This window comes from Oncorhynchus gorbuscha, linkage group LG02, assembly GCF_021184085.1.
Source record: "Oncorhynchus gorbuscha isolate QuinsamMale2020 ecotype Even-year linkage group LG02, OgorEven_v1.0, whole genome shotgun sequence".
NCBI lineage: Eukaryota > Metazoa > Chordata > Actinopteri > Salmoniformes > Salmonidae > Oncorhynchus > Oncorhynchus gorbuscha.
In genome coordinates this window covers 57,008,051-57,033,783 of record NC_060174.1, presented here as the reverse complement: position 1 = coordinate 57,033,783, position 25,733 = coordinate 57,008,051, and the positions used below count along the sequence as shown (strand labels likewise).

The following is a 25,733-nucleotide window of genomic DNA, read 5'->3' as shown; positions in this document are numbered from 1 at the left end:
TAGGGGATGTTGCTGCTCCTGTAAGCCCATTGGTGTCTGATAATGAGGGCGAGGCTAAAACACCATCCACATTGTCCCGTTTTGATCCACTCTCCCCACTGTCAAATGGTGATGCCAGGAGGGATGTCCGTTTAGCACAGTTCCAACTGGAGGTGGAAGAGAGAGCCCAAATTAGGCAAGAGACTCTCCAGTTGGAGATGTGTAAAATAGAGGCAGAAAAAGAACGAGAACAACGGCATTTGGAGATGTGTAAAATTGAGGCAGACAGAGAACAAAGGCAGTTGGAGTTCAAAATGCGCCAGATGGAACTGGAGGCAGAGACAGCGAGGCTAGCCTCTGGTCCTACTATGCCTGTTTGTGAGCCGTCCTCACCTGCTGTGTCCTCAAACACGTTTGACATTAGTAGGCAGATTGACTCTCTGAACAAAGGTACTAAGGCAGAGGTTGACTCCTATTTTTGTGTATTTGAGCGTATAGCCGTAGCATTGAAATGGCCTGAAGAGGTATGGTCCCTATTACTTCAGTGTAAATTAACTGGTAAAGCCCAAGAGGTTTTGTCAGCGTTACCTCTGGAGGACAGTTTGAATTACGAAGTGGTCAAAGCTACTGTTCTTCGAGCCTATGAGCTTGTGCCTGAGGCATACCGACCGAGATTTAGGTCTCATAGAACGTTCTAGTAAGACTTATGTGGAATTTGCTAGAGACAAGGGAAATCTGTTTGATAAATGGCATGCTGCTAGTAAGGTAACTGATTTCAACTCTCTCCGGGAGTTAATCTTGTTGGAAGAGTTTAAAAATTGCTTACCCGAACGCATTGTAGTTTACCTAAACGAACAGAAAGTATCCTGTCTGGCAGAAGCGTCTGTGTTGGCAGACGAGTTTGTGTTGACGCACAAGAGTGTGTTTTCGGATCAAACTGAGAGTAGAGCCACTGAGTTTCCTACCTTTAGCCCTAGTCGGCCAGCAGTAGTATATCAAGCACGCCAGAAGAATGAGCGTCCATGTTTCTATTGTCAAAGTAGGACATATGATTAATGATTGCTTCCTGCTTAAACGCAAACAAGGGATGCCTCTTCGTACCAAGCCAACAACAGGTGTTGCTCTAATTCGTACGGTTAAGAGGTCGGCAACAAAACAGGTGCCTCAGGGTAACTGTAGTTTGAAAGTCTCAGTCCCCGACCGCCGTTATGAACCATTCATTTTCGAGGGGTTTGTGTCCCTAACGAATGACGAAGCGTCTCAACGACCGGTTAAAATCCTTAGAGATACTGGTGCGGCGCAGTCGTTTATATTGTCTGTGTTGCCTATATCTGACGATACATACTGTGGTTCCAGTGTGTTAGTGCAGGGTATTGAAATGGGTTTTGTCCTAGTACCATTGCACTTTGTAAATGTACACTCTGAGTTAATCAGTGGAATATTCAGAGTGGGGGTACGTCCTATGGTGCCAGTGAAAGGTGTGACCTTTATAATGGGTAACGATATTGCCGGAGTAAAGGTAGTACCCGTATTGGAAGTATTGGATAAAAGTGACCACTCTCTCTAATGAGCTGGCACAGAGTTATCCACATGTGTTCCCCGCTTGTGCTGTCACTCGTGCTCAGGCACTACAAGAGGGTGACGTGATAGATTTGTCGAACACTGTTCTGTTCAAAGAGGTTGATCAAGAGGATGGATTGTGTGATACCTCTGAGAAGCTGATCACCTCTGACAAACAGCCCAGGAAAGAATCAAAGAACGTTGAACTTATTGCTGATGCAATACAGTTACCAGTCACTCGTGAGCAGCTGATTGCTAACCAAAAGCTTGACAACAAGCTTGCTAAATGTTTTTCTAGTGTTGTCTCATTGGAAGATGTGAAGAAGAAGAACGTGGCTTACTTCATTGATGGTAATCTCCTCATGCGTAAATGGAAATCCCATGTTGACGCGGATGGAGATTGGAATGCTGTTTACCAAATAGTGATTCCTACAGCCTTTCGACAAAATGTGTTATCCCTTGCTCATGATCACCAGTGGTCTGGTCATTTAGGAATCACAAAAACTTATGATCGGATCCTTCGACATTTCTTTTGGCCGGGTTTAAAACAAGATGTGGCTCAGTTCTGTCGGACATGCCACACCTGTCAGATAACAGGAAAACCAAATCAGGTTATTCCTCCCGCTCCTCTTTGTCCCATACCTGTCATAGGTGAACCATTCGAGCATGTGGTGGTTGATTGTGTCGGACCGTTACCGAAGACAAAATCGGGTAACCAGTTTTTGTTAAGATAATGTGTTGGCAGATGCTTTGTCTCGTGTGTGAAAATGATTTCTGTATGTTTTGCAAGGTTGTTGCTTTGTTGTGAGTATTCATTGAAATACTGTAGTCGCAACCCCTTGGGTTGCTCTTTTAAGGGTGGGAGTGTTACGGATACAGTTATCCTGTGTGTTTCTTTTCTCTCCTTCTCCCCTCACAGGTGAAAACCATCACTCCCCAATCAGTCAACAATCAATCATCAATCAGAAGACACACCTCCTCCTATTTCCTGACCTATCACAGTTCCTTCCCCATGGTTTAAAAACCCCATCATTTGTTTGTTCTAAAGCCTAGCTCAGCTCAGCTCAATCTCTCTGTAAATGCCATGTCTGTAGGTCTCTGTGTTTCACTCTCGCTTTGTGTCTTAACCTCTCTTTTGTTTAAAGCACCTCCATAGCACTTTGTCATCACCTGTGAGTATTGTTTTTGGTTATGGTGTTTGTTTGTTTGCTGGTGGGAAAAGGGGGAAACCAAGACAAGTCGCCCATGGGCATACACTACCCGTAGGTGAACTTTGTTAAATACACTAGGTAGAACTGGGCGGACCACCCACTGTATTTTTGGTTAGTTAGTTAGCTGTTAAAGTAGGCTAGTCTAGCTTAGGGGTGTGTTTTTGTATATTTATTGTTTCTTTCCTTGGGTCCAGCTCAGCCCCTTTTCCTGCTCCCCCCATTACCGTGTGTTTATAAATAAACCTAGAGTTTGACGGTAGATTTCTGTTGTCGTGGTTATTTCGTGCACACTTTTACTTTGTCACAATAATAATTTGCATGAGTTATGTTACGGGTCTCATTACCATCCCCCCCTAGACTGTCGGGCCAAAAGGGATTCGTAACAGGCACCCTATGCTCTGGTCAAAAGTAGTGCACTATACAGGGAATAGGGTGCCATTTAGGATGCAGCCCTATACTCTTCATAGGCCAAGTCTATAGATTAGGCTATTATGGTTAACTTGAGGGGTTTTACTGAAGGGGGGAACCCATTTCCTGTAAACCCTGGGGTCACTTCCTGGAAATGGTCACAACAACCCTGGTAAAGATAAACAGTCAGGGGGAGAGTGCTATAGGATGTTTGTGGGCTCTTTACTGAGGCCCAACTCTTTCACCTCCTATTGTTTCTGTTGCCGAGCGATATCAAAAGGCTCAGCATACCATCCTCCTCAGAGGAAACATTTATGTTCTTTCCTGTCTGTCTCTCCAACTGCATTCAATCTGCCATCGATACTATTAGTTGACTGCATGTAATGTCATATTGGAATTTCCATAATAAAGGATTATAGTGTTGCTGGCATTTGCTGGTTTCTCTTTCAAGCACTTCAATGACAGCAAGTTTAGCAACTGGGAACTTTTCCTATGAAATGTTGATTTTTATTTATTTTATTTTATTTCACCTTTATTTAACCAGGTAGGCTAGTTGAGAACAAGTTCTCATTTGCAACTGCGACCTGGCCAAGATAAAGCATAGCAGTGTGAACAGACAACAGAGTTACACATGGAGTAAACAATTAACAAGTCAATAACACAGAGAAAAAAAAGAAAAGGGGGAGTCTATATACATTGTGTGCAAAAGGCATGAGGAGGTAGGCGAATAATTACAATTTTGCAGATTAACACTGGAGTGATAAATGATCAGATGGTCATGTACAGGTAGAGATATTGGTGTGCAAAAGAGCAGAAAAGTAAATAAATAAAAACAGTATGGGGATGAGGTAGGTAAAAATGGGTGGGCTATTTACCGATAGACTATGTACAGCTGCAGCGATCGGTTAGCTGCTCAGATAGCAGATGTTTGAAGTTGGTGAGGGAGATAAAAGTCTCCAACTTCAGCGATTTTTGCAATTCGTTCCAGTCACAGGCAGCAGAGAACTGGAACGGAAGGCAGCCAAATGAGGTGTTGGCTTTAGGGATGATCAGTGAGATACACCTGCTGGAGCGCGTGCTACGGTTGCCATCGTGACCAGTGAACTGAGATAAGGCGGAGCTTTACCTAGCATGGACTTGTAGATGACCTGGAGCCAGTGGGTCTGGCGATGAATATGTAGCGAGGGCCAGCCGACTAGAGCATACAAGTCGTCGCAGTGGTGGGTGTTATAAGGTGCTTTAGTGACAAAACGGATGGCACTGTGATAAACTGCATTCAGTTTGCTGAGTAGAGTGTTGGTAGCAATTTTGTAGATGACATCGCCGAAGTCGAAGATCGGTAGGATAGTCAGTTTTACTAGGGTAAGTTTGGCGGCGTGAGAGAAGGAGGCTTTGTTGCGGAATAGAAAGCAGAGTCTTGATTTGATTTTCGATTGGAGATGTTTGATATGAGTCTGGAAGGAGAGTTTACAGTCTAACCAGACACCTAGCTACATATAGATGTTGGAACCATCCAGGGTGGTGATGCTGGTCAGGCAGCCTTGGCAAGGTCGATGAAGACGGCTGCACAGTACTGTCTTTTATCGATGGCGGTTATGCTGAGGTGCATAACCGCCATCGATGCGTGGCTGAGGTGCACCCGTGACCGGCTCGGAAACCAGATTGCACAGCAGAGAAGGTACGGTGGGATTCGAGATGGTCAGTGACCTGTTTGTTGACTTGGCTTTCGAAGACCTTGATGCAGAACAAACTGAACATTATATAGTAGTGGTATTATGTTAGCTACATTTGTATCTATCTTAAAATGCAGATTCATTGACACGATTATCACATCATATGAACTAATAGGGCGATGTAGGTAATGCTTCAAGATGGACAAAAGTAAAATGATTGAAAGGACTGCAGCTAGATATAGCCTAGCAATGGCCTGGCTCTGTGCGACTCTGTGAGACTGCAGTGTGTTTCTCATTCACATAGCGTCTCTCTGTGTGTCTGACTGGAGCTGCTTCTGTGTGAGATGGGAACAGTGTCCTGCCGCATCATTCAGCCGCATCCCCAGCAGAGGTTTTGAAGCAGTGCACTGTGGGGACTCTCCACAATAAATAAGCCTAAACCCTGGGTGCCGCTCTGCTCTGCACCACATCCATCCATCCTTCCACTGAACGGGACCGCATTCATTTTTTAGCACTCCGCTGCTTTGTTTGTTTTCTTCCTCCTCTCCGTTTTCCAACTGAATGAACTGAAAAGGCCAGAGCTTTGTGCTTAATAGCCCTTACTATCTAAAAAAAAAGACTCCCTCCATCCCTTCCCCTCTGAGAACGTCTCTCAGCCATTTCATAATCTCTTCTTTATTTAGATCTATCTCTTCTATTTCTTCCCTTGTTTGCATGGGTGGGTTTTGTGTCTGTCTGGGTGGGTAGAGACAGACACAAAGAGGCAGACTGGCTAGATGGGGATGTCTGCTGACCTTCAGAGAGAAAGGATAATTTCACTGATAAACTTTCAGTCAAATTCTATTCGCCATGCCTTCCTCTCCTCAATTCCTTTCCCCTAAATGTCTGCAAGCTGACAGTCTGTCTCAGAGAGCTCAGCTATTGATATTCAGCATGCATTGGAATTCAAAGAAAGGGGAAAAGACAATGCCCAACTGACATATTCTACATTGAATAGAAAATATTCATTTCAAAGACAGACCATCATCACTATCACCATTCACCTCCATTTCCTGTGACAGGTGAGGCCATAGAGATGTTATTATCTCCATATTGTGACTATAATCTTATGTTTGGGGGGGGGGGTTGTTCTAAGGGACCACTCACCTTCCCAGGGGGATAGCCAGGTAGAAGACAGAGAGCATCATGGTTCGGCTATTATTAGTGAAGAGGTCTCCGATGATTGTCGGAGAGATGGAGGAGTAGCTGGATTCACCTATCCCCACCAAGCCTCGGGACAGGACGAACAGCCAGTAATACTGCAGAGCGAAGAGAGCAGTACGAGGTTAAGGAAAGATATACAGATCTATCTATACACAGATGTTGCTTTATAACAGAACATGGACCTGGAGATAACATGACGTTTTGGGCTTCAATGTGCCTTAACCATAATTTACTCGGGGGTACGCTAATAGTATGGCTGACCCTGTGAAACACCTTTCAGTGTACTGTTTCTGACAATACAACATATCTTTCTTTTCATTTCTTATTTTTATGTTGTTATGTGCTGTGTCATGTTATGCTACTCATTTTTTTAAAGGAAAATAAAACATTTTAGTCATAGAAGAAATCCACTCAGATTTACTCCGAGCCACATCACAGAAGAACACAGCTTCCTCCATGTTGTCGTCAAATAGATTTGTTCCTCTCCTCCACACTTCCCTTTTCCCCCTGAATGCTTACTCAGCAGTGTAGCATGTTCATAAATCTGTCCGTGTTACTGTTAAAATCATGCTTACCAAACAAAGAGAACATCAACAAGATATAGAGGGTGGTGATATGGGCTTTAGAGGCGCTGGAACAACCCCGAGTTCCTTAAAAGGTACCGACACTGTGCCAAAATTATATTAAATTCAAAGACACCTGTGCCATTTTTCAGGGTCACTCAAATGTGGGGGCTAACCTTTGCCCTCGGTTAGCTGTTTTATAGTAGGCAGAGACAGGAAGACAGAATGACACCCTCCCTTTCCCTCTAAACCACCTGGATTAAAATGTTGATATAAATAGCCATCTGACAAGTTGTTATAAATGTTCCTGTTGTCACATCCTTTAGAGACGCTCCATGATAGAAATAAGAGTCGTCCAACACAGACTATCTCCCCTGAGAGACTTTCATATAATTCCCATGACTCTCTTTCTGTTTTTATCCTCCTCTCTGTCTCACTCGCTCTCTCTTTATTTTTCACTCACACATTTTATCCTTGCTTTATCCTCCCTAGCTACACATAGTGGGTCCAGTAAGAGGGGATGTATGGGTATAGTATGGTTATTAACACTGGTGATGGGAGAATATGCTCAGAGGGGATCCCAGATGATGACATTAGTGTCTGATGCAGCGTGGAGAGAAAGATTGGAGAAAGAGAGAGAAGAGGAGAGGAGGAAAGAGAGAGGAGGGAGAGGGGGATGGGTGTAGAAGGAGAGAGAGAGAAAGGTGGATAAAGAGACAATTATGGATAGAAATGGAAAGATAAAGAAATGCAGGGAGAGAGAAATGCAGGGAGAGAAAAAGAGAGTGAGAGAAAAATGGGTTGGGGTGACAATGGATTGGGGAGAGAATGTGTTTTATCAGAAATGTCAAATTTGGTTCCACTTTCTGCGGAGCGCTCCGGTACCTGTCAGTATTCTGACACAGAGACATAATAATAATAATAATATATGCCATTTAGCAGACGCTTTTATCCAAAGCGACTTACAGTCATGTGTGCATACATTCTACGTCAGTCCACATGGCACAGCCTGTCTACCCTGTCTGTCTCTCTTGTTATTGTGTCAATGATGTCAAGACCAGCACCTGTGAAATGTCACCGACTGCGATATCTTTACACTGACTGACTGGAGGCTTTTCTGCCCCAACACTGGAATCTGCCTAGCAACAAGAACCACAACTCAATATATAAATATCAAGAAAATAAAGCTATTATCAGAAAGGTAATGCTGTTATTTCTGTCAAATAATGCATCTAAGTACAGTACACAGCAAAGGTGTAATGGCAAATCTCCTCTTCGTCCGAAGAGGAGTACGGATCGGTCCAAGATGCAGCGTGGTAAGTGTCCATAATGTTTTAATCAAGACAAATGAACATTCAAACAAAAACAATAAATGATAACGTGAAATCTACAAAAAACGAAACAGTACCGTGTGGCGACAAACACACACACGGAAACAAACACCCACAAACCAACAGTGAAACCCAGGCTACCTAAGTATGATTCTCAATCAGAGACAACTAACGACACCTGCCTCTGATTGAGAACCATACTAGGCTGAACACAAAAACCAACATAGGAAAACAAACAGACTGCCCACCCAAACTCACGCCCTGACCATACTAAATAAAGACAAAACAAAATAAATAAAAGGTCAAACGTGAGGGGGTAAAAGGAGGGAAGGGGTGGAGGACGTTCTTTTTATGCTTGATAAAAGAGGACTATAGCATCGTGCCCTACATTATACACCCACATTCCATTAGCACTTATTCCCTTCTCTCTCTCTCTCTCTCTCTCTCTCTCTCTCTGATGTCTGCTCTTAATGTCAACGGTTAATTACAAGTACTATTATACAGTCTGCATTACAACTTATGTCACATGTTATTACATTCTACATAAGAGTACATACCAGATGTTATAACATGGTCACTTACTAACCTGTGTCACATTATTGCAATGAATGGAATGATGGGCTCCACAACCATGTCATATGCCCTTTTAGAGTGCACAGACACCTGAAGTAAAGTGACATTAATTTCAGATGTTATAAAACAGTTATACCAGGGGATGAGTTGAACTAAACTAAATCAACAGGATTTGTGACAGCTGTGAAAAAGATGTGCATGCTACAGTAACAAAGACAGCATCTATATTATACAAAAAAATGGGTAGGTAGTTATCTACTTAGCTAGCTAGTTAGTTAGGTAACTAGGAACTGGGTTGGAGAGCCGCGCTCTACACAGTCCAAACAATGTGTTTTGTTTGACGGTATACTTGAGAGTAGTTACCTCGCCTTTCACACCATAGTGGCATGACAGCACAAGCAGTGCCCCCATCGATGGCTAGCTAGCTGGCTTCCTTCCTAAAGGGGTAATTCTTACTTTGCAGCATATCACACAATACATTATCTTTCACATATATTTAATTACTTTTGTATCACATTGTTTAACTAAATCTAAATAACATTATCCATGCGCTATTGGTTTGCAATGACGTGAACTTTTCGCTTCTGTGTTGTGGTTATATTGGTAAGTCCCACCTTTCTTCTTCTGATTTCAGCGATATGATCCGCTGACACAAGAAGGCTCAATAACTTTTCATTGGATTGGCAAAACTGTCCATTTGCGTCAGCAAATCATATACCTGAAATGTCTTTAACAGTTTGGAGATCAAATTAAACGTTATTGAGAGTTCTTGTGCCAAAGAATCATATCGATGAAATTGGAATAAATGTTCCGATTAATATAAGATGGTAGAAGAGAAGAGATGTCAGCTCATCATGTGGAAAACCTAGCTCGCTAAAGCAAATAACATGGATAATAATAACATTAGTTAGTTTGAGTTAAATAACATGTATCAAAAGGTGGACTATGCACAAATCGCTGCGCCATTTCCTGGTTGCTAAAATTCTAATAGTTTGCCTAATTTCAGTTTATGTGACAAAACAAGCAAGTATAGTGCAGGGAATCATTCTACCATCCAAACCGCTGTGAAAAATATTTTCCGTAACCAAAAATATTGGTTTTGTACACATGTTATGTGGTGTACAAAACCGAAAGTAAAAGATGCAAAAACAAAATTTAAGAACGGGAAGCATAGAAGTTACGTACATAGAGCAGGGACGGCAGGTAGCCTGGCGGGTAAGAGCGTTGGGCCAGTAACCAAAAGTTTGCTGGATCGAATCCCTGAGCAGATAAGTTAAAAATCTGTTGTTCTGCCCCTGAGCAAGGCAGTTAACCCACTGTTCCTGACTAGGTATCCCCCTTTCCCATATCACTTCTTAGCCTTGCTTTCAATGAGATGACAGATCTATTATTTATATTTCTATGTGAATCTGGTCAGGTTGCCCAAAAAAGTTACATATTGCAGCTTTAAGATGAAAAGGTAATTGCATTTAAAGTGAAAGAGGATGGTATAGGCCCAGTAGTAAGCGATTAACTAACGTTTTGGTTATTTTCCTATTTTTAAAACAACTAATTGACCAATGTCAATTTCGAAATACCGAAATCGCAAACCGTGATTCTTTAAAAAAATAATTGAACTGAAATCGAACTGACCTCAAAAAGCACTTATCGATCAGAACTAAGGCCCAGTGCAGTCACAAACGTGATTTTCCTGTGTTTTATATATATTTCCACACTACGAGGTTGGATAATACTTTTAGTAGTAATGCCCTTTTAGAGTAAGAGCTGTTTGAAAAGCCCTCTGTGGAATGGAGTTTTGGCCTACCCGGTGACATCACCAGGGGGTACACTTGTTAATATACCAGAAAATAAAGAGTTCAAAATCTCTGTCCTGCCAATAATAACTACTGTAGTTTTCCGTTTTTACATCCCCACTCAGACCACTCCCAGACAGTCCTAGCAAAATTCTTGCTTGAGAAATTACCCAGAAATTATTTTAAATTGAGATAAAAGCAGATTGGACCGCTTTTATCTCAATATTGAGTATATATTGTACTGAGTACATTTTTTATTTTACCTGTTGCTAGTGAAGTTAGCGAGCTAGTGCACGCAGGTTGTTAGCTAGATAGCTAACCATCAGTGGGCCAATGAAATGTTGCAAATGCAACATCAACTAGCTACTTTTACCTGATTTCATAACATAGCTGTCATTGTTACTGCACATCTTCCCTTTTTCACAGTTGTCACAAATCTTGTGCCCCAGCAATGCTGATTTTGTTGTCTGTTTTGTTTGAAAAAAGTATGTGTTTTCTTAGCAAGTTGTTATTATGTGTCCTTAAATCAATACAAATCCTAAGTACATCTGTGCTGCCATTTGCCCATGTTTTTTGGAGATACTGTGAATGGCAAAGTTTTGTGATACTCTCAACTAATCCTGTAGTATAAGCACATTCATAACCATTTTATAATTCATCAAATTGTCACTCTACTTAAGGTGTCTGTGCACACTCTATAAGGGCATATGACATGGTTATGACGCCCATCATTCCATTCAATGTAATAATGTGACAGAGGTTGGTAAATAACATAAGACCTGGTATAACCTGTTATAACACCTGGTATGTAAGACTCTTATGCAGCATGTAAGACATAAGTTGTCATACAGACTGTGTAATATCAAATCAAATGTTATTTGTCACATGCGCCGAATACAATAAGTGTTGACTTTCCCGTGAAATGCTTACTTACAAGCCCTTAACCAACAGTGCAGTTCAAGAAGAAGATATTCTCCAAGTAGACTAAAATAATAGCCATTGCCATTAACAGTTGACATTAGCGCATGTGACAATAGGATGAACAGCCATTTTGAACACCCATTATAAACAGTTTAATAACATCCCATGCAGTGACTCATAACTATTTCAAACTACTTATGACAGCTTATGACAAATGTTATGTGGTATATAGATGTAATAATGGCTTAATGAATGCATGCATAAGGACACCTACAGTAAAGTGTTACCCAGTTTTAACATTGACTGTCATTCCCAGAAAAAAACAACAGGACTTCTTGTCCTGTTATGTAATTCCCAGTGGGTTGGAGGGAATTAGGCCTACATGATGGGAATGTGAACAGACTGGCATATGCAGGGTTATCCTACGTGGCTGAGTTGTATCTTGTTCTTACTGTTTTTATGACCCTTATCTAATGTAACAGAAGATTCTCTCGCTCTCTCTCTATGTCTCTCTCTCTGCATCTATAACTGATGTCCCGAGGAGGCATTAGTGTGTGTCACGTGTGTGTGTTTGTGCCTGTGTGTGTGTGCGATCCTGCATGTGTGTGTATGTTCCTGCATATGTGTGTGTGTGTGCAGGGATTAATAAAAGGCAGTGAGCAAGGGATAGCGGGGTGTCTCATACTGCTGTCACACTTTGATCCAGGTGGATGACAAGCCACAGCACGGGGTCAAGCGCATACACGCACACACACACGCAAGCTTTGGAACGCACACAATACACACACACATGCATACACACACGCTCTGGAGCATACACAGCACAAAACATCATGTCAGCAATGAAATATGCTAGGGTTGAATGGTATCCAGATTATCATACCCAGAAAAAGTATTCTTGAGTACAATTCTAAAAGTATTTGGTTTAAAATGTACTTAAGTATCAAAACTAAATGTAATTACTAAAATATACTGAAAAGTAAGAGTACAAGTATAAATAATTTCAAATTCAAACCAGACAGCAACAATTTCTTATTTATTTAATAGATAGCCAGAGGCACGCTCCAACATAATTTACAAACAACGCATGTGTGTTAGTGAGTCCGCCAGATCAGAGGCAGAAGGATGACCTTCTGTTGATAAGTGCGTGAATTGGACCATTTTCCTATTTCAAAAGAAAATATATATTTATAAGCAAGAAGCTTGATCTTGACATCTAAGCATTCAAAATGTAACGAGTACTTTGGGTGTCAAGGGAAATGTATGGAGTAAAAAGTACATTATTTTCTTTAGGAATGTAGTGAAGTAAAAGTGGTCAAAAATATAGATAGTAAAGTACAGGTACCCCAAAAAACTACTTAAGTAGTACTTTCAAGTATTTTTACTTAAGTACTTTACACCACTGCCGTTTCTGTACCATCCCAGTGTATACGGTATTACCGAATGTGCACACAAAGGGTGCTATTTCAAAAGAAAATATATATTTTTAGCAAGAAGCTTGATCTTGACATCTAGCCACTTTACATGCTGACCAGACCGCAAGCACATGTTGATTTTGTCCACCCATACCAGACACGATCAGGCCACGCAGGTTGAAATATCAAAACAAACTCTGAACTAACTGTATTCATTTGGGGACAGTTCGAAAAGCATTAAACGTTTATGGCAATTAGCTAGCGTGCTTGCTGTTGCTTAGCTAATTTGTCATGGGGTATAAACATTGGGTTGTTCTTTTTACCTGAAATGCACAAGGTCCTCTGACAATTAATCCACAGATAAAAGGGTAAACCAAGTTGGTTTCTAGTAATCTCTTCTCCTTCAGGCTTCTTCTTCTTCTTTGGACGTTATATGTGGTTGGCAACCAACTTTAAGGTGCATTACCACCACCAACTGGACTGGAGTGTGGACCTCTGTTCATCTTTCAATCACCCACGTGGATACAGTTGAAGTCGGAAGATTACATACACCTTAGCCAAATACATTTAAACTCAGTTTTTCACAGTTCCTGACATGTAAATCCTAGAAAATTCCCTGTCTTAGGTCAGTTAGGACCACCACATTATTTTAAGAATGTGAAATGTCAGAATAATAATAGAGAGAATGATCTATTTCTGCTTTTATTTATTTCATCAAATTCCCAGTGGGTCAGAAGTTAACATACACTCAGTTCATATTTGGTAGCATTGCCTTTAAATTGTTAAATTGCATAACTTGGGTCAAACGTTTCGGGTAGCCTTCCACAAGTTTCCCACAATAAGTTTGATGAATTTTCTCACTCCTCCTGACAGAGCTGGTGTAACCGAGTCTGGTTTGTAGACCTCCTTGCTCGCACACGCTTTTTCAGTTCTTCCCACAAATGTTCTATATGATTGAGGTTGGGCATTTGTGATGGCCACTCCAATACCTTGACTCTGTTGTTCTTAAGCCATTTTGCCACAACTTTGGAAGTTTGCTTTGGGTCATTGTCCATTTGGAAGACCCATTTGCGACCAAGCTTTAACTTCCTGACTGATGTCTTGAGATGTTGCTTCAATATATCCACATAATTTTCCTTCCTTGTGAAGCCATCTATTTTGTTAAGTGCACCAGTCCCTCCTGCAGCAAAGCACCCCCACAACATGATGCTGCCACCCCCATGCTTCACAGTTGGGATGGTGTTCTTCGGCTTGCAAGCCTCCCCCTTTTCCTCCAAACATAACTATGCTCATTATGGCCAAACAGTTCTATTTTTGTTTCATCAGACCAGAGGACATTTCTCCAAAGAGTACGATCGTTGTCCCCATGTGCAGTTTCAAACCATAGTATGGCTTTTATATGGCGGTTTTGGAGCATTGGCTTCTTCCTTGCTGAGCGGCCTTTCAGGTTATGTCAATATAGGACTTGTTTTACTGTGGATATAGATACTTTTGTACCTGCTTCCTCCAGCATCTTCACAAGGTCCTTTGCTGTTGTTCTGGGATAAATTTGCACTTTTCACACCAAAGTAAGTTCATCTCCAGGAGACAGAACACGTCTCCTTCCTGAGCGGTATGACGGCTGCGTGGTCCCATGGTGTTTATGCTTGTGTACTATTGTTTGTACAGATAAATGTGGTACCTTCAGGCATTTGGAAATTGGTCCCAAAGATGAAGCAGACTTGTAGAGGTCTACAATTTTTTTCTGAGGTCTTGGCTGATTTCTTTTGATTTTCCCATGATGTCAATTTGGCACTGAGTTTGAAGGTAGGCCTTGAAATACATCCACAGGTACACCTCCAATTGACTCAAATTATGTCAATTAGCCTATCAGGCACAGTCAACTTAGTGTATGTAAACGTCCGACCCACTGGAATTGTGATACAGTGAATATAAGTGAAATAATCTGTCTGTAAACAATTGTTGGAAAAATTACTTCTGTCATGCACAATGTAGATGTCCTAACCGACTTGCCAAAACTATAGTTTTTAACAAAACATTTGTGGAGTGGTTGAAAAACAAGTTTTAATGACTCCAACCTAAGAGTATGTAAACTTCCGACTTCAACTGTATATGCTCCTAAAAACCAATGAGAAGATGTGAGAGGCGGGACTTGCAGCGCATCAAGCCTCACAAATAGAACCAAGTTCTATTTTAGCACCTGGCTACACAGACGCTCGTTTACGCACACGAGCAGTGTGGGTGCAATGATTGAATACATTTATTTTGCGCACACGACGCGGGCGATGTGGTCAGCATGTTAGCTAGCAAGTTAGCAAACCAAATGCATAGCTGGAGCCCTGAGCTCATTTTAGATATCTCATAGTTATACTTAACTTACAGTTAGTTATAAGCAGTGGGGTCGAATGCACCCCCGCAGCCTCCGTGAGGCGAGGGAGCCCCCAACCCCCCCAAATGACAAAATATTTTTTCATTTTTTTTAACAGTATTGAAAATCATACTGTCGGTATTTCAAAATACACCAGTACAAGATATAAACAGTATATACACTGATGTGCTGTGACACAGGGGAGGCATCCTCTCACTCACATCCAAGTAATGGTTGTGTTATTCATGAATCTTGGTGCTGTTGTGAATAATATGTGTTTACTCTGCTGCCCTAAATGATTGTTTCCTCACCTACTGGCCTGCACAGTGTCTTATTAGTTTGATTTTGAATGAACGAGGACTAAAATGACAGTCCCATTCTTATGCGTTGGACTGTAACAGTAGCCACATGCAGTGTTGTTTTGAATGAATTATGACTATGGTTACATCATTGTTATCTGTTGGACTGTTACAGTATGCAGTGTTGTTTTGAAATGCATCACTGTACAGCAGAGCTATTTTCTCCTCTTCTTAAAGGGAAACTTCTGAACTTGTGGAAACCATTTGTATGTCTCTGCATGCAGTATGAAGGAAGTTTGCCAATGCAAACTAGTGTTAGCGCAGGTACTGGAAGTCTACACTAGTTAGCAACTTCCTTCAAACTGAACACAGAGACATAAAAATTGTATCCACGAGTTCATCTGACTCTGGGGAAGTGGACAAAGTATCCCTTTACGGGCATGTCATTTATTGTTTTTTGTGTGTGGTTGCTTGACCATGAGTGCTCCTTGGTTCAAATGAGGCAGCCATTTGAACCACAACATCAACACTATTCAGTGCATTCTGTCCCCAAGTCTGGGTTTATGAGATCAAAACTGAATGAAATGTAAAAAATATAACAAATCCTCTTCCTCTGGGACCAAATGAAAAATAAAGATGCATTTCTGTAATACCAGCATGCTAAAACATGTGCATAATTGCTGTCGCTCGCAGCACCCTGAGACATTTAGGCTTTTTGGTTTCCTGTCAGAGGCAGTAAAGGGATTAGGTTGGATTTGAAAGAGAGAATCCCTCTAGTGACAAGACTTTGTTAATGAATGAATTAACTAACGAGGAACATTAACATGCTGTCTAATTTGAAGTCATCCTCGAAGTAATCCTTTGAGGATGATAATTGGGAAACACCTCACAGTTATGCTTTCTATGGCAGCGGACAGCACACACAATTAATCAGGGAAAGCTACTATCAACAACATCCGCTACATATGTCAAAACGGTCCGGCAGACTATCACGGCTCTGTGACTGTGGACTAATAATTAAGCTTTTGAGACTATGTCAGCTCTACACAGTCAAACTGACTAATTCCACTTATATACATTCCGAATGTAATTTTGGTTAAAAAGCTTCCCCAAAATAAATACATCCAAAATGCCCAGAGTGGGTTTATAAATGGCTAATGATTAGCATCAGTTTTGAGTGGTATTAATGTTGTATCTTGTGGTTGCTTCACTGGAGGCTGTTACGTAACAGACCACTATGATTCAGTTTGATTGACAGATTAGGGGACATCTCTGGAGATAAATACGATGAGGGAGGGAGGGGAAGTGTGGAGATGAAGGGTGTGTGTGTGTGTGTGTGTGTGTGTGTGTGTGTGTGTGTGTGTGTGTGTGTGTGTGTGTGTGTGTGTGTGTGTGTGTGTGTGTGTGTGTGTGTGTGTGTGTGTGTGTGTGTGTGTACGCTGGAGAACCCGCCTGATAACCTCATCAGGGATGGCCTTTATGGCATGATGTGTCAGAGGGAGATGGGCCAATGGGTGATGGTGGCTGGCTTTTCCTGTCAGCTCAGCCTTAGCATTGACAGCAGAGAGCAGAGAGAGCCAGGCTGTATTCCCCCAGGGGCAGCTGGCGGCCATCACAGCTCCATGGAACAGGGCTACACATGAGATTAGTGTAGTCAGACTGTGGCCCCATGGGGTCATCAACCTAGGACAAACATACCTAAGCTATCAGTCACCTCACTGTTAACAGCTTTGGGCTGAACTAGCGCTCTAATTAACACCCATATCACTGGATTTCTGGATCTGAAAACCCTGGAGCACACATAGGGCCTAGATATACATTCACAGTCCTGACCTGAACTCATACACATGGACACAGACAAAGGTACACAAATACAAACTAATACACTCCACAGATGTACATGCAAGCACGCACACACACACACACACAGTCAGCTGAATAAGATCTGTATATCTGATGGAAGGAGCCCCTCTTCCCCTCCCCAAATCAGCTAGAGGTTAACCCCCCCAAGACATGAGGCCAAACCAAAGAGGAATCAGACCACATGGCCTGCTGGCCTTATCCTCTGATGCTCCATGATGCACTCAACTCTGTCTGCTATATAATACTGTAGTGACTCTCGTTCTCTCTCAGTCAGGTGCTTAATTTTAGCCGATTGCCTAATACCAATTTTAATTTCCATTTTCTGAGAGAGAGAGAGAGAGAGAGAGAGAGAGAGAGAGAGAGAGAGAGAGAGAGAGAGAGAGAGAGAGAGAGAGAGAGAGAGAGAGAGGCAAAGAGAGAGAGAGAAGAGAGAGAGAGAGAGAGAGAGAGAGAGAGAGAGAGAGAGAGAGAGAGAGAGAGAGAGAGAGAGAGAGAGAGAGAGAGAGAGAGAGAGAGAGAGAGAGAGAGAGAGAGAGAGAGAGAGAGAGAGGAGGCAAAGAGAGAGGAGAAAGCAGACAGGCTGCCCCACAGAGACAAAGCGAGGGAGACAGAGCGAGAGAGAGAGAAAGAAAGAGAGAGAGTGGGAGAGAGAGAGTGAGGGAGCGAGCGAGAGAGCGATAGAGCCGTAATAGAATGTCTACAAAGGCTGTGAAGTCAGCGTCACACTAAATGAGCATGTCATCTAATCTACATTAGCAAGACAACTTTGTTTTGGCTGCACAGTACACGTCAGTGCACTTCAAACTGTGGTGCTGTGCGGTCACTAACCTTCATGTGCTGGAGATTATAACAAAACAGTTAGCCCACTCAGTGAAACGGCCCCTGGAGTTCTCTCTCTTCTACTTACTTCTGATGTGTTGCACATCAAAACATCAAACCTTCCCTCATAGGGGTCATCGTGAGTGATGATGGAGAACCAAACTCATGGATAATGCTTTTGTCTGTTCTTGAATTAGGTCTACAATTTGAGCAGTGGTCCACTCTTACTGAAGAGGCTTGGATATATGACTTCCTGTATGTAGAGGAAGTGGCATCATACCTCTTTGGTGATGAAGGAGCTGGAGAGGGTGACGGCGGACCAGAAGAAGATGCCACAGCTTAGGATGATCTTCCTGTTGAAACGGTCGCCCAGGTAACCGAAGATGGGCGCTGCCACCATGAAACTGCAGATGAAAACTGTGGAAGACAAAGAGGCCAAAGGTTAAATCAACGTAGCTTCAGTAGGCTATCACTACCCTTTTCTTTCCTCGCACAAAAGTAAATAAATATCATTGTGTGAGAATGTTGAGTGTCGCAGCACTGATGTGTTATTTTGTGATTATGAAATTGTCACAATTCCAATGACAATGAAGTAGGCAAAAGCACAAACAGATCTGGGACCAGGCTAGTAGTCTCCCTGGCTGGTATTGATAACGAGCCAGGCACTCAGGCATCCTGTGAAGGACTGCCAAAGGTCACCCAACCTACCTCAGACCATGCAGGATCCCATTATACAGTCACGTATTAAAGTGATATTACAGAGGCAATGGAAGTGTATTAAAGACTGGGTTATTTTAGCTCTCACTGATAGCATTATAGGAATGATGTTATTATGTGAATTATGCTGTTATATTATCACGTCTTCAGCATTAGCCTATTATTGCCTCTGATCTGATTTGACTTAATATGGATCATCTAAGCTGGCTGGGCAATAAAAACAAAGGTTGTTTTCTCATTTATAGTCATAGTAATCCTCTCACTGAAATTGAGCATGAACCTCACTAAAGTACAGTAGGTTACAGTACATGAGTGGGTGGCTGAAAGTGGGCTTCACTAATCCTCTCACTGCTGACTTTATAAAAATAAATCCGCAGGGGGCTTATGGCAGTCTCTATCTATGAGAAAGACAACCCTCCCTAAACATTGTTGAATATTTAATGTTATCGGACAGAGGTTTATTTCTCTGCAGATATAAAGGGCAGAGGGATTACACTTGACAGCAGTACAGTCTGACAACAGAGCTTCGGAAGACGGGCACTCTCCAAGAGTGTTTTGACACTTCATCAGCATAAAGCTATCCGGGGAGGGGGGTTATATAACATTAAAGGGTTGGGTCTGCAGCATCATCGAGAAACAGCCTGATAGGGAAGAGCCGAATGCTGACCTCAGAGGGCCACACTGTCTCTTTAACACTACACAGTATATTACTAAGGAAGTATATTCCCTTGGCTGACAAATAATTCAAAATCACAGTGCTATCCAATGTGGCCTAGCCAAAAGATGACCCAAAGGTGACGTAGCCAAAGCAGAAGCAAACACAAAACTAGATGGGGGGGTTCCCCACACAGAGTATAGCCAACTGGGTTTGTCCTGCTATCATTGCCTGTACTGAACCACTGTACAGAATATATACTGTAGTAGTAGATGGTGCAGTGCCCGATATCGATGCCCGCATCTTGATATTTAATAACTTCCAATTATAGAGGAAGAGAAAACGCTGAGGCAGCTTCATTATGGGATGTTACTGTTGGCACTGTTTCCAAGCCGACCGCTCTGCTCCTGTAACAGAGGAGGCGCTTCTCTCTGGAGCCACACCAAGCCTGTTTAGGAAATCAACAGAATAATTTGGTACAGTGAAACAAATTAGGTCTATTTAATAACTAATACTTGTTCTGTTTTATGGAGATGTATTTTTTGTAGGACATACCTGGGACATTGCTTTTATGATGATTTATAATTCATGTTGAGTATTTGTTTTGTCTGCGGCCAGGATAAAGAGCTGACATCAATGTACTATTATATAAGGTTCTACCTGAGTTACAACCTATTTATTCTAAATACAATGGGTTGTAGCTAGATAAATATAACACCTGTTGAGGGATTGGAACACACACACAGGCACTCAAAATATTCACTCAAACACACACACTCAGAACTGCCACTCACCCATACAGATCAAGCACACCCTGCAAAGGAATGGTTGAACAATTCCTCTGTCAAGCTGATCTATTTGGGGTGAATTTGGTTTGGCACATCTTTCTCCCTCTGACATCATGATGAGTTTAGTAATTAGTTGAATAAACACACAGACTGGGTGGTTAGCATCATTGAGGCATCCTCTGCCAACCATTACCAGATAATGGCGCTTCTGTCAGATCAGCCCCCTCTCTCAATTCAATATGAGGGCTTTATTGGCATGGGAAACATATGTTTACATTGCCAGAGCAGGTCAAATGGATTATAATCAATAAAAAAAATTAACTGTAAACATTACACACAAGTTCCAAAAGAATAAAGAGATTTCAAATGTCATATTACTCTCACACACACACGCACGCAATCAAGTACACGCACGCACGCACACACACACACACACACACACACACACACACACACACACACACACACACACACACACACACACACACACACACACACACACACACACACACACACACACACACACACACACAGGCAGGGTGTCATACACAGAGATAAGAGGGGGGAGAGGCCCACAATCCGCCTCCACCAGCAGCTGTACATGGGTTTAAATATACAATTTCTCAGGGGTGATGGTGCTCAACAGAGAACTGCCACAACAACATGAATTCAAAGGAGCAAGAAGCCTGCCTGCTAACTAAGCAACTAAGAAGGAGACCACACATGGACAATTCTCTCCTCTCTCTCCCTGTTTCCTGTGAAATTGTGATTTATTTCTAAATTAACTGTGTTTGTTTTTACAGTGGCACCATTATCATCTCTCCTCTATTCAACGCACCTGGGAGTGGAGGCTTTGTACTGTATGTGCGTGTTTGTGTTTGCGTGTGTCTGCGCGTTCGTGCATGAGGGCTTATTCAGCGTTAGCCAATTAACCCCTAATTCACCCCAGTGTGTGTTTGAATTCAGGGCTAAGTTCTCTGTTAGCGCTAGTGATAATGATTGAACTCCCTGAGCAGTAGCACAGAGTTTACCTTCAGTTTAAACAAAAAGGAAAAGATTAAGGGGAAAATACCCAAGATATAGTACAAGTGCCTGCGTTTTGTGTGTGTGTGCCAATGAGGGCTATGAAACATTCAAGCCAGTATATTTCCATAATTAACTAAGGATAATGAAAGGTGCACTGGCGACACACACATTAGCGCTTAGATTGACTAGAATATTTATTTCACCTTTATTTAACTAGGCAAGTCATTTAAGAACAAATTCATATCTTCAATGACGGCGTAGTGGGTTAACTGCCTGTTCAGGGTCAGAACGACAGATGTGTACCTTGTCAGCTCGGGGGACTAGTCTAACGCTCTAACCACTAGGCTACCCTGCCGCCCCATATATTCCCCATGAGTATGAATGAGGCATCAGCCTGACACAGTCAGTTAGCAGAAAAGGTTATATAGATTCCAGTGGAATGCAGTTGGGTAGGTGTTCTAGTCAGCTAGTGTATGTCTATGGTACAGAGCAGGTGCAGTTATAACGTCTATGGTGACTAGTGAATACTGCCTCTGGCTATTTCCCCAGGCCCGGTTAGATTCCTTAAGATGTTGATTGTCACAAAACCATAAACAGATGAATTATGACTGTGTTGTTTTTGTTAGAGATTGTCTTTGGTGGGTGACCAGGGGGACAGAAAGGCGCGATTGGTTGTTTAGCCAAAATAGCCACACCTTTCCTTTCCATAGAATCAGAAACACCCACAGAATGAAATACTGTAGAACACTATTACATTGTATCTATATGGCCCACCCTTCCAACCACTGGTGAGTTCTGCTAGCTGATCTAGGTTTTGATCTCTATGTCTGTGGTTCCGTTTCTGGATATCTACAATGACACACTACTCAATTTGAATAGGAGACAGACGGAAAAGGCTTAATTTGGGGCAAAATTGAGTTCAAGACAATTCCCTTGGGCCCAATAAAAGGAAGCTGATAAATATATTGGATTTATGATTTTTTTGTATCCTCCTCCCAAAAAGCCTTATTATAGACTGTTGTTATCCATCTTCCTATAAAGACTGAACTGAAGGCACACGTGTACATTACCTTCAGAAAGTATTCATACCCCTTGACTTATCCACATGTTATTGTGTTACAGCCTGCATTCTTTTGTTCACCCCCATCTACACACAATCCCCCATAATGATAAACGGAAAACGTGATTTAATTTTTTATTTTTTTTGCAATTTTATTGAAAATCAACTACAGAAATATCTCATGTGCGTATTCACACCCTCGAGTCAAAAGTCTTTCTGGGTAAGTCAATGAGAGCTTTTTATACTTGGATTGTACAACATTTGCCAATTACTCTTTTCAAAATTCTTCAAACTCTGTCAAATTGGTCTCTGTCAAATTTTAGGTCTTGCCATAGATTTGAAGTCAAAACTGTCACTCGATGACTCATTGGGCTATTTCTATGCTTCCCGATTCTAAGTTTTGTTTTTGCGTCTTTTACTTTCGGTTTTGTACACCAGCTTCAAACAGCTGAAAATACAATATTTTAGTTATGGAAAATATATTTCAGAGTTGTTTAGATGGTACAATGATTCTCTACACTATACTTGCTTGTTTTGTCACAAACTGAAATTAGGCAAACTATTTGAATTTTACCAGGAAATGGCGGAGCATTTTCTGCATAGTGCATTGTCAAAGGGATATTCAATGTCAAATCAAATCAAATATATTTATGCAGCCCTTCTTACATCAGCTGATATCTCAAACTGATGTACAGAAATGTCTGCTTTTTTTTACCCATCTACCAATAGGTGCCCTTCTTCGCGAGGAATTGGAAAACCTCCTTGGTCTTTTTTTGTTGAATCTATGTGCACATTGATTGACTAATTGATCAAATACTATACAAAGAAAATACCTTTTTCTAAACTAATCCAATCTATAAAATGGTTACTAAGATGGTTGTTTAGGTAGTCTTGTTTGTCAAGTCCTGTAAAATATTACATTTGTTGGATACAGTACCTCTGACTGGATTCCGATAGGAATTACGAATCACTTCACAAACCAGATTAGTGTGACTTGCAGATCTGATGTGGTCCATGAGACAAGATTTTCAGACCACATTGTTGAGGATAACTAGGTCATAACTACCGGCCTTATGAAATGTACTGTATAATAAATGGCCATAAAGGGTTTCCTTTAAATTCAAACACATTCACTTAGGTAGCCACTTGGTGAAGGCTTCAGGACTAGAAATGATTGAATGCAACAACCATGACTCTGTCACTAACAAACACAGTTAGGCATGAAGGGAGCTCAGCTGAGCACCAAGTTTCCATAGAATCCTTTCTCTACCACTCACATTCAAAGGCTGAGCACCATTGTCTAGATGTATCTTTGTGATCGTCTCGCTCTCCACTTGAAGTTTATAGTCTGACGCAGCATGGGGCAAAACCATAGACATTGCATTATTGTATTATTGTATCTGAACCATTATGGTGTCTGTGAGAGCATGGGCAGAACCATTGAGGCCAACTCAATTTTGAACAAGCTTTTGGGCACGAAAGTCTATTTTTGTTTATGCATTTTGTTTATACTTCGCAATGAAGGGAAGGAAAAGTCTTCGATGAGATAATTTATCGGGCAATCGGTTAGCTCTGACCAGTAACATCTCTGACTGACTTTCCCTCTAAACAAGGCCAAGCCAGAGAGAGTTATAAGAGCCAGTCAACTCATATCTCCAGTGGAGTACAACATAGTATATACTCTATGTGCTGACCTCTAATGAGTGGTATTATACACACATGCATGCACACTAACACACCTGCATGCACATACACATCGTGAGATGATGAATGCTTGAAAGGAACAATGGTGATTGACACACATCTGTGTATTTTTTTTCCTTAAAAGGGAAGCCACATTGAATGTCTTTATTGTAATGCCAAGTATTTGATGGGGAAAGGCTATAACCTTAAGAACTTACAGAACAATCAGTGCAGTGGGTGAATGAAATCTACAGACAGTTAATCACTACCATACACTCTCCTTGTATCAATCTTTATCGGGTCAGACTGTTAAATCGGTCAGACCATGAGATGAATGGGCCCATCTGCTGAGAAGACCTAGCTACTTTACTGATGCTGTGATAATAGAGTCCAAACACAGACATTTGTGACTCACACACACACGCACACACCCGCACACTCACACTTCCCAATACTTATCACTAGAATTATGTGAGCTGTTTCCTTTTATTAGCCTATAGCCTGGTCCCACCCCATCTACTCTGACAAACACAGATCTCCATTTTTAAAGTAATTTAGTTGGTCATTATTGTGTGCCTTTTGTCCATTAAAATAATTACCAGTCATGTCTGTGGGATTCTGTTTTAATCACAATAGATTATGTGACGAAAGTCTCATTACTTTTTAACATGAGTACATATTCTCTCTGGGGATGACCCATACACTAATGACAAGGACATCGTTTCTGGATGAAACATAATCTGCTATCTTTCATAATGAATACTGCTTCACAGAGTCAAGAGTCAACTCAACCTCACAGAGAGGCCTTTTAATCAAGGAGATTGATGTCGACTGCTCGTCTCTCAGTGGAGATCTAGGCCTTTGAGGCCATGCGAGGAAGGAAGAGCATTCTGACTTTTAGCCTATCTCACGTACGGCTTCTGTTCTGTAGACTGGATGGATTAATCTTACTCAACTCTCATTCGTTCTCATTCAGACAAGAGGAGGAGTTGGTGTGTGTAGAGTGTGCAGTGCCTCGGGCATTCATAAAAACAGTCTTATAGTCTCTCCTGAACTCGCTTATTCTCTGTGTAGTTTGGTGAGGATTGCAACAGATGAAAGATAGGTCCATATTCCCATACTGGATCCATATCCCCATATTGGGTAGACCTGTATGGCTACTGATGTTTTCATTTTAAACACCTATTCCCATGCCAAACCTAGACTGAAGATTCCTCAAATTCCTCATCAAATTCTCTTCGTGCCTGTCAGGTGAGCACCAGGCCAGACCAGTTTGTCTCTCAAGGTGCAAATTACCATCAATTACCGTGATTAGCTGCATTTTGGAACATTAGGACATTCCTTGGATGACAGGAGAACAAAGGCTGGGTGACAACAGGACAAAATAATAGCCTCTATTTTAGTGTCTGTTCTTGACTCACAGTAACCTGTGAAGTGAGTCCAGCAGACTCTAGCTAGTTTCGTTTTGATGTTCTCAAGCTCAAGGCTGTTGAAACACACATATAACACACGTAATAATACATTTACCATAGGCTACATAGTCACCTCACTCAGGCAAGGCTTAAGATGAAGCCTATGAGGGGACTGCCCTCCTCTCAGTGATGAGACATACTGTAGAACATGCAAGTGTTGGATGGATGTGAGGGGTGGCATCCCGCCACAGAGACTCCCTCTGACTAAGCATGCCGGACTGCTTTTGGCTGACCGTCATGGTGCCTGAGCTGCTAGCTAGCTAACCCATGGAGAGAGATGGAGATACAGTACAGTATAGTATACGCCTCCACTTTAAGATCTCATTGTGTCCGTGATACAGGGGGTCTATAGT

At 41.7% G+C, this 25,733-nt stretch overlaps 1 protein-coding gene across 2 annotated transcripts in view; it reads right to left on the bottom strand.

The window, feature by feature from the left end:
- The window catches only part of spns2 (spinster homolog 2 (Drosophila)), a 166,248-nt gene that overhangs the window by 60,170 nt on the left and 80,345 nt on the right, over nucleotides 1-25,733 (bottom strand). For both annotated transcript variants that reach the window (XM_046314045.1, XM_046314037.1), the window contains exons 3-4: nucleotides 18,260-18,396; nucleotides 5,978-6,129 (exon numbers count right to left, since the gene is read on the bottom strand). In XM_046314045.1, coding sequence (XP_046170001.1) covers nucleotides 5,978-6,129; nucleotides 18,260-18,396 — 289 coding nt within the window. The remainder of the gene's footprint in view (nucleotides 1-5,977; nucleotides 6,130-18,259; nucleotides 18,397-25,733) is intronic.